General features: G+C 44.3%; 1 protein-coding gene across 2 annotated transcripts in view; it reads right to left on the bottom strand.

Moving 5' to 3' along the window:
• The window catches only part of LOC106576009 (ATP-dependent translocase ABCB1-like), a 31687-nt gene extending 25320 nt beyond the window's left edge, over positions 1-6367 (bottom strand). Inside the window, exons 1-5 of one of the 2 annotated variants that reach the window (XM_045718988.1) lie at positions 6085-6367; positions 5540-5609; positions 5224-5317; positions 3823-3979; positions 3178-3226 (exon numbers count right to left, since the gene is read on the bottom strand). In XM_045718988.1, coding sequence (XP_045574944.1) covers positions 3178-3226; positions 3823-3979; positions 5224-5317; positions 5540-5601 — 362 coding nt within the window. In that variant the 5' untranslated portion in view covers positions 5602-5609; positions 6085-6367. The remainder of the gene's footprint in view (positions 1-3177; positions 3227-3822; positions 3980-5223; positions 5318-5539; positions 5610-6084) is intronic. The other variant, XM_045718989.1, reaches the window with a different exon arrangement.
• Between the last annotated feature and the right edge of the window lie 8022 nt (positions 6368-14389).

Raw genomic sequence — 14389 nt, 5'->3', positions numbered from 1 at the left:
TATGTGTGTTTACATTACACAGGTGAATCTATACGTATAAATCTATACAAAAGGCAGAGAGGTAAAGGTGATCTCTTGAATATGCCATTTGACAGTACAATTTATTTTATAGGGAAGTAGCTCCTTATCTGGGACCAGATCTTTAAATTCTGAGGCTCTGTATCCGTTCATATATCTGAAATATGTCAAATCGGTGTGTTTCAAGGTTCTGTGGTTCAAAATAAAAGAAGGTCCTGCACAATCCTACCCTATGACATCATTAATGTCACGCCTGCTCCCGCTCTCCCTGTCAGGCGCTCATTATGCGCAGCAGCGCTCATTGGACTCACCTGGACTCCTTCCCTTTGTTGATTGCCCTGTCTATAACTGTCTGCTTCCCCGTGTGTTCCCTGTGTCTGCATTAATGTCGTTGTGTGTTCCTGTCCAGACGCTGTCCTGTCCTGTTCCATGTTCGTGGTTAATTAAATGTTCACTCCCTGTACCTGCTTCTCGTCCCAGGCGTTGATCCTTACGATTAATATAATTAAAAGTAAAAACACAGTGATTTTCAAAACCTGCAACGGGTTTCAAGCCCGGGGGGAGTGCAATTGTCCTGCTACCCGCGTCACCGCTTCATCTCATTGTGTTTACTTTTAATGACAGAATTTTTAAAGATCTTTTACCTTAACTTTTTAACCACAGGACATAGAAACACTGTTTTCACATACAGTGCCTTTGGAAAGTATTCAGGCCCCTTGACTTTTTCCACATTTTGTTACTTTACAGCCTTATTCTAAAATGGGTTAAAAAAGCACATTCCTCAGAAATCTACACACAATACCCCATAATGACTAAGCTAAAACAGTTTTTTGGAAATTATTGCAAATGTATAAAAAATAAAATAAAATAAAAATACCATATTTACATAAGTATTCAGACCCTTTGCGATGAGACTTGAAATTGAGCTCAGGTGCATCCTGTTTCCATTGATGATCCTTGATGTTTCTACAACTTCATTGGAGTCCACCTGTGGTAAATTCAATTGATTGGACATGATTTGGAAAGGCACACACCTGTCTATATAAGGTCCCACAGTTGACAGTGCATGTCAGAGGAAAAACCAAGCCACGAGGTCAAAGGAATTGTCCGTAGAGCTCCGAGACAGGATTTTGTTGAGGCACAGATCTGGGGAAGGGTACCAAAACATTTCTGCAGCATTGAAGGTCCTCAAGAAGATGGTGGCCTCGATCATTCTTAAATGGAAGAAGTTTGGAAGCACGAAGACTCTTCCTAGAGCTGGACGCCTGGCCAAACTGAGCAATCGGGGGAGAAGGGCCTTGGTCAGGGAGGTGGTCACTCTGACAGAGCTCTAGAGTTCCTCTGTGGAGATGGGAGAACCTTTCAGAAGGACAACCATCTCTGCAGCACTCCACCAATCAGGCCTTTATGGTAGAGTGGCCAGACGGAAGCGACTCCTCAGTAAAAGGCACGACAGCCCACTTGCAGTTTGCCAAAAGGCACCTAAAGACTCTCAGACCATAAGAAACAAGATTCTCTGGTCTGTTTCCCTGCCTGGTATGGCAACTGCTCGGCCTCCGACCGCAAGGCCCTGTAGAGGGTAATGAGTACGGCCCAGTACATCACCGGGGCCAAGCTTCCTACCATCCAGGACCTCTTTTTAAAAGTTGCTGCAGGGGGTGCAGAGCTGTTGGCCAGGGTAGGGGTAGCCAGGTGGAAAGCATGGCCAGCCTTAGAAAATGCTTATTGAAATTATCGATTATCGTAGATTTATCGGTGGTGACAGTGTTTCCTAGCCTCAGTGCAGTGGGCAGCTGGGAGGAGGTGCTCTTATTCTCCATGGACTTTACAGTGTCCCAAAACTGTTTGAAATTAGTGCTACAGGATGCACATTTCTGTTAGAAAAAGCTAGCCTTAGCTTTCGTAAGTCCCAGTCTACACCAGGCGGTGTCAGAGGAAGGCCCTAAAAATTGTCAAAGACTCCAGCCACCCTAGTCATAGACTGTTCTCTCTGCTACTGCACGGCAAGCGGTACTGGAGCGCCAAGTCTATCTCCAAGAGGCTTCTAAACAGCTTCTACCACCAAGCCATAAGACTATAAGACTCCTGAACAGCTAATCAGATGGCAACCCAAACTATTTGCATTACCCCCTCCCCTCACTCTACGCTGCTGCTACTCTCTGTTATTATCTATGTATGGTCACTTTAATAACTCTACCTACATGTACATATTCAGCGTATGTGACAAATTAAATTTGATTTGATTTGATGTAACCAAGATTGAACTCTTTGGCCTGAATCCCAAGCGTCACGTCTGGAGGAAACCTGGCACCATCTCTACGGTGAAGCATGGTGGCGGCAGCATCATGCTGTGGGGATGTTTTTTCAGCAGCAGGGACTGGGAGACTAGTCAGGATTGAAGCAAAGATGACAGAGCAAATTACAGAGAGATCCTTGATGAAAACCTGCTCCAGAGCGCTCAGGACCTCAGACTGGGGCGAAGATTCCCCTTCCAACAGGACAACGACCCTAAGCACACAGCCAAGCCCGGACTTGAACCCGATCAAACGTCTCTGGAGAGACCTGAAAATAGCTGTGCAGCAACGCTCCTCATCCAACCTGACAGAGCTTTAGAGGATCTGCAGAGAAGAATGGGAGAAACTCCCCAAGCTTGTAACGTCATACCCAAGAAGACTTGAAGCTGTAATCATTTTCAAAGGGGCTTCAACAAAGTACTGAGTAAATGGTCTGAATACTTATGTGAATGTGATATTTCAGTTGAATTTTTTTTATAAATTAGCAAACATTTCTAAAAAACTGTTTTTTCTTTGTCATTATTGTGTGTAGACTGATGAGGGGGAAAAAACTATTTAATACATTTTAGAATAAGCCTGTAACGTAACAAAATGTGGAAAAAGTCAAGGGGTCTGAATACTTTCCGCATGTAGACACTGGTATGGTGCTGGAGATAATGAATAGGAGGTTGAAAGTGGTGAAATTGCCCTTTAACTATGCAGTTCACCCTGTCTAGGTTATGAAAATAGATTAAGTCCAAGTTCCCATGAGATAATGTGAGAATTTGCGGACTCACGGATACGGAGCCTCTGAAATAAATCCGGTCAAAGATCAGGAACTACTCCCTTCTTGGTAAACTGAAATATCATTGAGTCTTAGCCTCACCCCGTCATCTCCTCTCCCAGAGTGGTGTTGGAAACAGGGAACGTGATGTCTAGAGCAGGAAAAGATGTGACAGTTAGACAGTTAAAGGGCAATTCCAACACTTTTCAACCTCATGTTCAATATCTCCAACACCAAACCAGTGTCTATATATGAAAACAGCCTGTTTCTATGATCTGTGGTTAAAAATACAAGAAGAAAGGTCCTAAAAAAATTGTTATCTGTGACACAAAAACAGTGATTTTCAAAACCTGCAATGAGTTTCTAGCCAGAGGGTATAACTATTTAACTTTATATTTTTTTCCAACATTTTTTTTTAAATGTGTCATTTTCACATGTAGGCACTGGTATTGCGTTGGAGATGAAAATGAGGTTGAAAAGTGCTGGCGTTGTCCTTTAAGAGTGTATGAGTGTGTGTGTGTGTGTGTGTGTGTGTGTGTGTGTGTGTGTGTGTGTGTGTGTGTGTGTGTGTGTGTGTGTGTGTGTGTGTGTGTGTGTGTGTGTGTGTGTGGATGTGTGTGTGTGTGTGTGTGTGTGTGTGTGTGTGTGTGTGTGTGTGTGTGTGTGTGTGTGTGTGTGTGTGTGTGTGTGTGTGTGTGTGTGTGTGTGTGTGTGTGTGTGTGTTTGTGTGTGTAGGGACTGACTCACTGGTGAAGTTATTCTGTGTCTGTATGGAGTCTCCTATGAAGCTGTCAGTCATGTCCCCAAAGACGATACACATGAGAGGGAGGACCGTTCCATTAACCATAGCCATGATGGTCCCCAGCACAATCATCCACCTGTCCCAACCATCAGCAAACCTGAACTATAGAGGCATGGGGGAAGAGGAGCGAGAGTGAGGGGCAGGGTGGGGATATGAGGAAAGTGAGAGATTGGGAAGGAGAGAGAAAGGGAGTGAGAAGGGGCAGGGGAGAGGGAAGGGGAGAAAGAATTAAAGAGGGGAAGGAAAGTGGAGAGGAAAAGGGACAGAGATGGACAGATGAGCAGAGAGAGAAAGAGAACATATGAAGGTAATGAATGCTCTGAGTCATTTTGTATGTAGAACTCCAGTATGTTTCTCCAGTGGTAGAGGCTCCTAACCAGAGGAAATTTAACCTTCTGCTATTCTGCTGGCCCAGAGGGGACCAGAGGAAACTCAACCTTCAGCTTCAGAGGAAATGCAACCTTCAGCTATTCTGCTGGCCCAGCAGGGGACCAGAGGAAATGCAACCTTCAGCTATTCTGCTGGCCCAGCAGGGGACCAGAGGAAATTCAACCTTCAGCTATTCTACTGGCCCAGCAGGGGACCAGAGGAAATTCAACCTTCAGCTATTCTGCTGGCCCAGGAGGGGACAAGAGGAAATGCAACCTTCAGCTATTCTGCTGGCCCAGCAGGGGACCAGAGGAAATTCAACCTTCAGCTATTCAACTGGCCCAGGAGGGGACCAGAGGAAATTCAACCTTCAGCTATTCTACAGGCCCAGCAAGGGACCAGAGGAAATTCAACCTTCAGCTATTCTACTGGCCCAGGAGGGGACCAGAGGAAATTCAAACTTCAGCTATTCTACAGGCCCAGCAGGGGACCAGAGGAAATTCAACCTTCAGCTATTCTATTGGCCCAGCAGGGGACCAGAGGAAATTCAACCTTCAGCTATTCTACAGGCCCAGCAGGGGACCAGAGGAAATTCAAATTTCAGCTATTCTATTGGCCCAGCAGGGGACCAGAGGAAATTCAACCTTCAGCTATGCTACTGGCCCAGCAGGGGACCAGAGGAAATTCAACCTTCAGCTATTCTATTGGCCCAGCAGGGGACCAGAGGAAACAGACCACTCCCCAACCCCCCCTATTTCCACATGATTACACGCATGCAAGCATGTTGCACGCACATGTTCACATGCAGGCACACAGTCACATGCACACACCTTCGCGCAACCACCCACCCATACACACAAACGCAAGCACGCACGCACGCACGCACGTACACACACACACACTCAGGGCCCTGATAATAAATAGTTTACAGCGTGTAAAGCTGGAGAAGTATGTGACAGTTTGTCTAGGCTACTCACCAGAGCTATGGCGCCAATCATCGGCATCTTTGGCTCTTTCTCCTTTTCTCCCTTTTTCTCTTCATCTTTATCCTCTCTAGAAGAGACAGAATATCTACAACATCATTTTATAAATCAATTTTATATAATAATCTTTAAACTTTAAAAACGGTAGATAAAGTTATTAAGTTATTGAGTTAGTTAACTCAGGAACTAGACCGTAATCCCAATGAAGGAATAATAACACAAATCGATATTATACTGACTATAGAAACAATTGTTGGCAAAATACAAACACCCAAAGACAACATTCTCAGCATAGCACCTAAATATTTACCCAATGCCTCCGTTTTGCTCAATCTTGACTTTGGCCAAGGCTATCTCGTCCTTCTTGCTCATGTCTGGGTCTTATGGCATGTAGGAAACATACAGACAGGTACAACCGTACAGGTGAGATCGCAAAGACGTATAACGGTAAGATATTTAAGCGTCCTCAAGAGTCTGGGGAAAGACAAACTTTGACACCTAGAATAAAGTATTTAAGGGGCTAACCCACAGGCTAAACTCATCATGGGCGTGCGTGCGAATTCATTGTTTAAACGATAACGAACTGGTTGCATGATACTGACTCCGGTTCATAACATCTTGACCACAGAACTAGAATGAGATTATATTTCTATGGGCTGGACTGGGTAGTGAATTAACACCCTCAATATGCCCCAGAAGTCTACTTCATATTTATTAAGCCTACTTTTGAAATAGTTTTGTGATATAGGCTATAGTCTAGACTTGTCTTGTAGGCTATTAGAAAAAGCAGTTGACATCACAAAGTGTAACGGTCGAGCACATTAGAAATACATAATGGTTGTTAGATAAACTCACCGCTTCTTTCCCGCCACCCCGCACAGGACCTCTCTCTTCCCTCGTTTCTATTTTTGACAATAGTTGGTCCACTATCGGTGCTTACCCCCCCCCAGCTCCGGTGCTGTCCTCTCTTTATCTACCTCTGTTTCGTTCTCACAATAGAGAAACGAGGCAGCAGCTCTTCTCTTATATCATAGTTACACCGGGGTGACATCATTTACTGCCGCGTGCCGCCCCTGCTCAAATCACACCTTCTGATGTCCATCAAACGTCTGTTTGTCCTTGACTTCGACGTCAGGAGCTGCTTTAAGGGAGGCGACAATGACCTATAGGGTTATGGCTGAGTGTGTGTCTGTGTAACTTACATTAGATACCGAACATGGCCATCTCATGTTGTCGCTATTTGAGTGACAACCACCGCTACTCTACAAAAGTGATATTATTTTTCTCTCACAACATCGTGAACCAGCAGTGGGCATCCATATAGCCATATAGCATCCATATGTCCAATCTCTTATAAAGAATGGAGAGCCTACCAGTTCAGCAAAATGAACATCTTATTGACTGTCTCATCTATTGACGTGCCTAGAACACAGAGTGAACAATGACTAGAAATGATCTAGGACTAGCCTATAGTAAAACTCCCGAGTGGCGCAGTAGTCAAAGGCACTGCATCTCAGTGCAAGGGGCGTCACTACAGTCCCTGGTTCGATTCCAGACTGTATCACATCTGACTGTGATTGGGAGTCCTATAGGGCAGTGCACAATTGGCCAAGCATCGTCTGGGTTTGGCCAGTGTAGGCAGGCATTGTAAATAAGAATATGTTCTTAAATGACATGCCTAGTTAAATAAAAAAAATGTTTGAGTTACTATCACACTCCAATGCCCCTTACTTGTACTTGTTCAGCTTTAGGCCAAAACCGTTTCTGTTATTAATTACATTGAGAACACACACTGTAAAAAAAAAAGAAACCCCACAAATCTATTGTTTCAACTAATTAGGTAACTGGTTCCACATACTATTTTTTTGTTTACTCAACTTTTGGGGCTAAGTGTTACCTGAACAACAACAAAGAATTGTTGGCCCAAACTTAGCTCCAACTTGAGAAAACGTTGGCAAAAACTCAGTCAATTAAAAATGATGTGTTTGCTCAACTTGTTCATTCAACTACAAATGAACATTGATGATGTTCTTTTTCCTCCAGTCTGAGTTAGTGCTTTGTCTTGTTCACTCTGTTCTAATGACTTCTGTCAGCTTGTGTAGAATTGTAAAGGGATAAAGACTCCCACACTGCCATTTACCTCTCTACATTTGTTAATCATTGTCAGATTCAGGGATTGGCACAGGGTTCACATACCCACAGACAGATAGTATGGTGGCCAGTGAGTTGCTCTTATTGATAAAACCATGAACTTCCCCTCAGAGTCTCTCTGGCCTTTCTTGGCCATTGATCAAGCTGGAATCACTGGACATCGGACAAAATATTCAACCACTGAAGGACAATGGAGTAAAAAAAATGTATATCTCAATGACAAGCTAAACCAGAAAACATTTCTCTACTGAGCTTCCAATCTCCATTGTCCTCCAAGACTGTCTGAATATAATTTATGGTTGGACTGGTAGATAATGTCAGTACACAGTGAAGTGACAGTAGACATCTTCCGTCGTGTTGGGCTGACTAAAAGGGCTAAAAGGAACAGGTGTGTGATATTGTCCCTGAGTATGTGCATGTCAAAGACCAATTCAGATAACACATTACTGTTATACAACATTCAATAAAACACACACCAGTGTGTGGGCCAAAGGTACAGTTAGTCAGGAGCTTCTCTACACAAACACAGACAGACAGACAGACAGACAGACAGACAGACAGACAGACAGACAGACAGACAGACAGACAGACAGACAGACAGACAGACAGACAGACAGACAGACAGATGGCTCATATGCTCAGCGATCATAATATGCTCCCCATCTATGTCTCCTTTTCCTATTACTTCTTTGTTTTATTGTTGATGTTATGAAGCACATGTTTACCATTAGTCTCAACCTGTAGGCCTATCCAGAGGTTTTAGTCTCTTGGGTTATTTATGCCATATAATCAACTACCACTGTGTTCTCACGTTGAACCATGAAGTGTCACTCATTGACAATATCCTCATAAAAAAGGGGGTGTCATACTGTGACATCACTTCTTGGGTTTTCATTACACTCTGACTCAGTAGAAGTGGATGACATAAAGGGATGTCACCGGTTAATGAAGGATTGACCTAAAAACAACATATAGGCACTGGAGTAATATGAGTTAAAAGGTATTAAGACAAAAAGCATGTTAGGATAGGTTAACTTCCTTGTTGTTGATGTCTTACTATAGGATGAATATATGAAGTATCTAGGTTTGTTCAGTCAATCTACAGACAGATCGAGGTTGTGTCTCACAAAAGTAGGTTAAGAATCCGTTACTAGTCAGTCAGATAAGGTCCCTCCTCCCTGTCAAAACGGCAGACACCAATTCATCCCAAAGACAATATATCATTTTCCTTTTTATCTCTGAATTGTTGGGAAAGGGCTCGAAGTTAGCATTTCACAGATCAAATCTACACCTGTTGTATTCAGCACGTGACAAAAAAAATGTGATTGGATTTGAATAATCTTCTATATCTATGAATCATTCACTGAAGCTCTTTCAACTGTTATTGAGAAACTTCAATAGGTTCAGATTTGCCACTTTACTTACTTTCTGAGAATCAGGAAGAGAGATCTGCTCTTTCTCTCTTGTTCTGATGTCAACCACAGAACTAGTGACTACACAGACAGGAGGTCAGAGATAGAAGCTGAGGTGTGGAGCGCAAGTCTGTATTCTAGTCTTCAGGGTTCTTCTCAGGCTCAAACCAGTTCCAACCAGTTCTGAGGGACAGGGGAAGAAGAACAGGGTCAGAGATTCTGATTGGTAAAGACTGTTTAACCTTTATTCAATCAGAAAATACCCTTGAGGTTGAAAATCTCTTTTGCAAGAGCAACCCACGACTAAACGACTAAAATCACCAGGAATTCAGCTCAAAATTAGTTTGATTTAGGTAATCTGTTCACCTCGTATTCCCATGAATAAAAAGAGATGTGATTGTGTCTCAGTGTAATCAAGGTATGAAATTATTGTTATTTCCAAATACAATCTACTTTTGGGCGTAGTTGTGGACAATTTGCAGTGTACAAATTATTATAATTATGTTCCAGCCCCCTGACCATCCACTCCAACAAAAATCGGCGCCGGTTCAATCTAGTTGCCTACCCCTGCAGTAGGGGCACCTCTTGTTTAGTTGGAAAATAGTTTAAGCCCTGAGATGAGGCATCTTGTTTCCTCAGAGAAAAAAGTGACAACACAAAACACATCAAAACAGTTTTGATCGGTCTGTCTCAGTAGAGTTTTGATCCGTCTGTCTCAGTAGAGTTTTGATCCATCTGTCTCAGTAGAGTTTTGATCCATCTGTCTCAGTAGAGTTTTGATCCGTCTGTCTCAGTAGAGTTTTGATCCATCTGTCTCAGTAGAGTTTTGATCCGTCTGTCTCAGTAGAGTTTTGATCCGTCTGTCTCAGTAGAGTTTTGATCCGTCTGTCTCAGTAGAGTTTTGATCTGTCTGTCTCAGTAGAGTTTTGATCCGTCTGTCTCAGTAGAGTTTTGATCCGTCTGTCTCAGTAGAGTTTTGATCAGTCTGTCTCAGTAGAGTTTTGATCCATCTGTCTCAGTAGAGTTTTGATCCATCTGTCTCAGTAGAGTTTTGATTTGTCTGTCTCAGTAGAGTTTTGATCCATCTGTCTCAGTAGAGTTTTGATCCATCTGTCTCAGTAGAGTTTTGATCCGTCTGTCTCAGTAGAGTTTTGATTTGTCTGTCTCAGTAGAGTTTTGATCCATCTGTCTCAGTAGAGTTTTGATTTGTCTGTCTCAGTAGAGTTTTGATCCGTCTGTCTCAGTAGAGTTTTGATCCGTCTGTCTCAGTAGAGTTTTGATCTGTCTGTCTCAGTAGAGTTTTGATCCGTCTGTCTCAGTAGAGTTTTGATCCGTCTGTCTCAGTAGAGTTTTGATTGGTTTGTCTCAGTAGAGTTTTGATCCGTCTGTCTCAGTAGAGTTTTGATCCGTCTGTCTCAGTAGAGTTGTTGTCTTGGGGTAGATAAGTAGTCTATTGCATTTCATCAGTAGCCCAAAAACACTTTTTTCAATATCCATGAATCCCCTTAAACCTGGGGTGTCAAACTCATTCCATGGAGGGCCTAGCGTCTGCTGCCTTTTCCTTTCAATTAACACCTAGACAACCAGGTGAGGGGAGTTCTTTGCTAATTAGTGACTTTAATTCATCAATCTAGTACAAAGGAGTGAAAACCCACAGACACCACGGGAAGAGTTTGACACATGTGCCTTAAACTCACCAAATGACCCTGTGGCTCTCCTCTGCTATAAACACCATACTGACTATTCCCACCGAGCTTGTGTCAGATCAGTGTCTAGGGCACTTCAGGAAAGGGGAGGAAAGATTCAGGTATTAGAACAGCTGCAGCTCACTCCATGGCCACTGGGGGTCCCCATCTACCTGGAAACTGACATTTCTAACATATTTATTTTGGTTTTATTCTCACATACACCAGACAGGTGTGGTTTTACTGGGTCAGCCATAGTAGTACAGCACCCTTCAGGCAAATTAGGGTTAAGTGCCTTCCTCAAGGGCAGAGCAAGAGATTTTACCTTGTCAGCTCAGGTAATTGAACCAGCAACCTTTGGTTACTGGCCCACCACGCTAACCACTAAGCTACCTGCCACCCTGTTATATCATATGATATCATAACAGAGAACACAGTTCGAACACGTTCAATGTGGCCTGTGGCCTGATTAAATGAATATAAAAAACCTTGCTTTACTTTCTGTTTATTGTTGCAGCACCATTTCAGCTAGTCAAATTACTGTACATATAAATAGCCTATATTTGGCGAATAAAGGTTATTCTCATTCTGAACATCATCAATACATTACACAAAACAATAACCATAGAGATTATGTATACTGAACAAAAATATAAACGTAACATATAAAGTGTTGGTCCCATGTTTCATGAGCTGAAATAAAAGATCTGATTAATTGTACATACACAAAAAAATTATCTCAGATTTTGTGCACACATTAGTCTACATCCATGTTAGTGAGCATGTTTCCTTTGTCAAGATAATCCAACCACCTGACAGGTGTGGCATAACAAGAAGCTGATTAAACAGCATGATCATTACACAGGTGCACCTTGTGCTGGGGACAATATAAGGCCACTCTAAAATGTGCAGTTTTGTCACACAACGCAATTTTTACATTTTTACATTTACGTTATTTAGCAGACGCTCTTATCCAGAGCGACTTACAAATTGGTGCATTCACCTTATGATATCCAGTGGAACAACCACTTTACAATAGTACATCTATATCTTTTTTTGGGGGGGGGTAGAAGGATTACTATATCCTATCCCAGGTATTCCTTAAAGAGGTGGGGTTTCTGGTGTCTACGGAAGGTGGTGATTGACTCCGCTGTCCTGGCGTCGTGAGGGAGCTTGTTCCACCATTGGGGTGCCAGAGCAGCGAACAGTTTTGACTGGGCTGAGCGGGAACTGTGCTTCCGCAGAGGTAGGGGGGCCAGCAGGCAAGAGGTGGATGAACGCAGTGCCCTTGTTTGGGTGTAGGGCCTGATCAGAGCCTGAAGGTACGGAGGTGCCATTCCCCTCACAGCTCCGTAGGCAAGCACCATGGTCTTGTAGCAGATGCGAGCTTCAACTGGAAGCCAGTGGAGTGTGCGGAGGAGCGGGGTGACGTGAGAGAACTTGGGAAGGTTGAACACCAGACGGGCTGCAGCGTTCTGGATGAGTTGTAGGGGTTTAATGGCACAGGCAGGGAGCCCCGCCAACAGGGAGTTGCAGTAATCCAGACAAGAGATGACAAGTGCCTGGATTAGGACCTGCGCCGCTTCCTGTGTAAAGCAGGGTCGTACTCTGCGAATGTTGTATAGCATGAACCTACAGGATCAAGTCACCGCCTTGATGTTAGCGGAGAACGACAGGGTGTTGTCCAGGGTCACGCCGAGGCTCTTAGCACTCTGGGAGGAGGACACAATGGAGTGGTCCACGGTGATGGCGAGATCATGGAAAGGGCAGAGATCATGGAAAGGGCTCTTCTTCCCCGGGAAGAAGAGCAGCTCCGTCTTGCCGAGGTTCAGCTTGAGGTGGTGATCCGTCATCCACACTGATATGTCTGCCAGACATGCAGAGATGCGATTCGCCACCTGGTTATCAGAAGGGGGAAAGGAGAAGATTAATTGTGTGTCGCCTGCGTAGCAATGATAGGAGAGACCATGTGAGGATATGACAGAGCCAAGTGACTTGGTGTATAGCGAGAATAGGAGAAGGCCTAGAACTGAGCCCTGGGGGACACCAGTGGTGAGAGCACGTGGTGCGGAGACGGATTCTCGCCACGCCACCTGGTAGGAGCGACCTGTCAGGTAGGACGCAATCCAAGAGTGAGCCGCGCCGGAGATACCCAACTCGGAGAGGGTGGAGAGGAGGATCTGATGGTTCACAGTATCAAAGGCAGCAGATAGGTCTAGAAGGATGAGAGCAGAGAGAGAGTTAGCTTTAGCAGTGCGGAGAGCTTCCGTGACACAGAGAAAAGCAGTCTCAGTTGAATGACCAGCCTTGAAACCTGACTGATTTGGATCGAGAAGGTCATTCTGAGAGAGATAGCAGGAGAGCTGGCCAAGGACGGCACGTTCAAGAGTTTTGGAGAGAAAAGAAAGAAGGGATACTGGTCTGTAGTTGTTGACATCAGAGGGATCGAGTGTAGGTTTTTTGAGAAGGGGTGCAACTCTCGCTCTCTTGAAGACGGAAGGGACGTAGCCAGAGGTCAAGGATGAGTTGATGAGCGAGGTGAGGTAAGGGAGAAGGTCTCCGGAAATGGTCTGGAGAAGAGAGGAGGGGATAGGGTCAAGCGGGCAGGTTGTTTGGCGGCCGGCCGTCACAAGACGCAAGATTTCATCTGGAGAGAGGGGAGAAAGAGGTCAAAGCATAGGGTAGGGCAATTTTGAGGGAGCATGCTATTGGCATGCTGACTGCAGCAATGTCCACCAGAGCTGTTACCAGAGAATTGAATGTTAATTTCTCTACCATAAGCCGCCTCCAACGTCGTTTTAGAGAATTTGGCAGTACGTCCAACTGGCCTCACAACCACAGACCACGTGTAACCACGCCAACCCAGGACCTCCACATCCAGCTTCTTCACCTAGTCTGAGACCAGCCACCTGGACAGCTGATGGAACCGAGGAGTATTTCTGTCTGTAATAAACTCATTCTGATTGGCTGGGCCTGGCTACCCAGTGGGTGGCCCTGGCTCCCAAGTGGGTGGGCCTATGCCCTCTCAGGCCCACCCATGGCTGTGCCCCTGCCCAGTTATATCAAATCCATAGATTAGGGCCTAATGAATTTATTTCAATTGACTGATTTCCTTATATGAACTGTAACTCAGTAAAATCGTAAAAAATTTTGCATTTTGCGTTTATATTTTTGTTCAGTAAAGGTTGGGCTCTAGACCTGCAGTGGATTTTGTCTCACAAATAATGATAAAGGTAAACAAACCAGCAAATAGCGCTAGTAGCAGAGATCCAGATTCAGCACCATGGATAGCGGCCATCGGAACCACCCACGATCTGACATTTGAGAACCACAAGACTGGACAGCGGCTGATACCTCCTGGTGATCCTGTTGGAGTCATGTCCAACCTGGTCATCAGGAAGGATCAGCCAGTCATGAAAAATAAAATGTACTACTTCAATATGGAGATATCCTCAATGGCGCTGCCCATGCTACCACAGACACTATAATGGCACTGATACAAAGATGAGTCCTGAATCTATCTCTATGATTATTCTTCAAGTGATTCTCCCAGTGGCCATTGACGTTGCTGCAGCTTCAGCCAGCCACTGTCCACAGTCTTGAAGTTGGAAGTCCCACCAAGTTGACAACATTAAAATGGCCCTCAGTGGCCACGCCCATGTTGTTATAGCCTTTTGGCTACTAGATGTCCTCTTTCATTCTCTATGAAATAATAGGCGACTGGGCCTGTATAGGAAGTAGACAAAACCTAAACGAACTCTCTTGTTTCAGCTAGCCTGGGTGCCAGTCTATTTCTACTCTCTTGCGAACTCTAAATAACTCCTTATTGAATTGGCATGCCAAATGTTGGCTTAACAATGACAGCACTGGAGTTGACATGAGCAAAAACCAATCTGGGACCAGGGTATGTTT

This window comes from Salmo salar, chromosome ssa05 (genome assembly GCF_905237065.1).
Source record: "Salmo salar chromosome ssa05, Ssal_v3.1, whole genome shotgun sequence".
NCBI classification, from domain to species: domain Eukaryota; kingdom Metazoa; phylum Chordata; class Actinopteri; order Salmoniformes; family Salmonidae; genus Salmo; species Salmo salar.
Note: the sequence above shows the minus strand (reverse complement) of the source record. Positions and strands in the feature narration are given on the sequence as shown.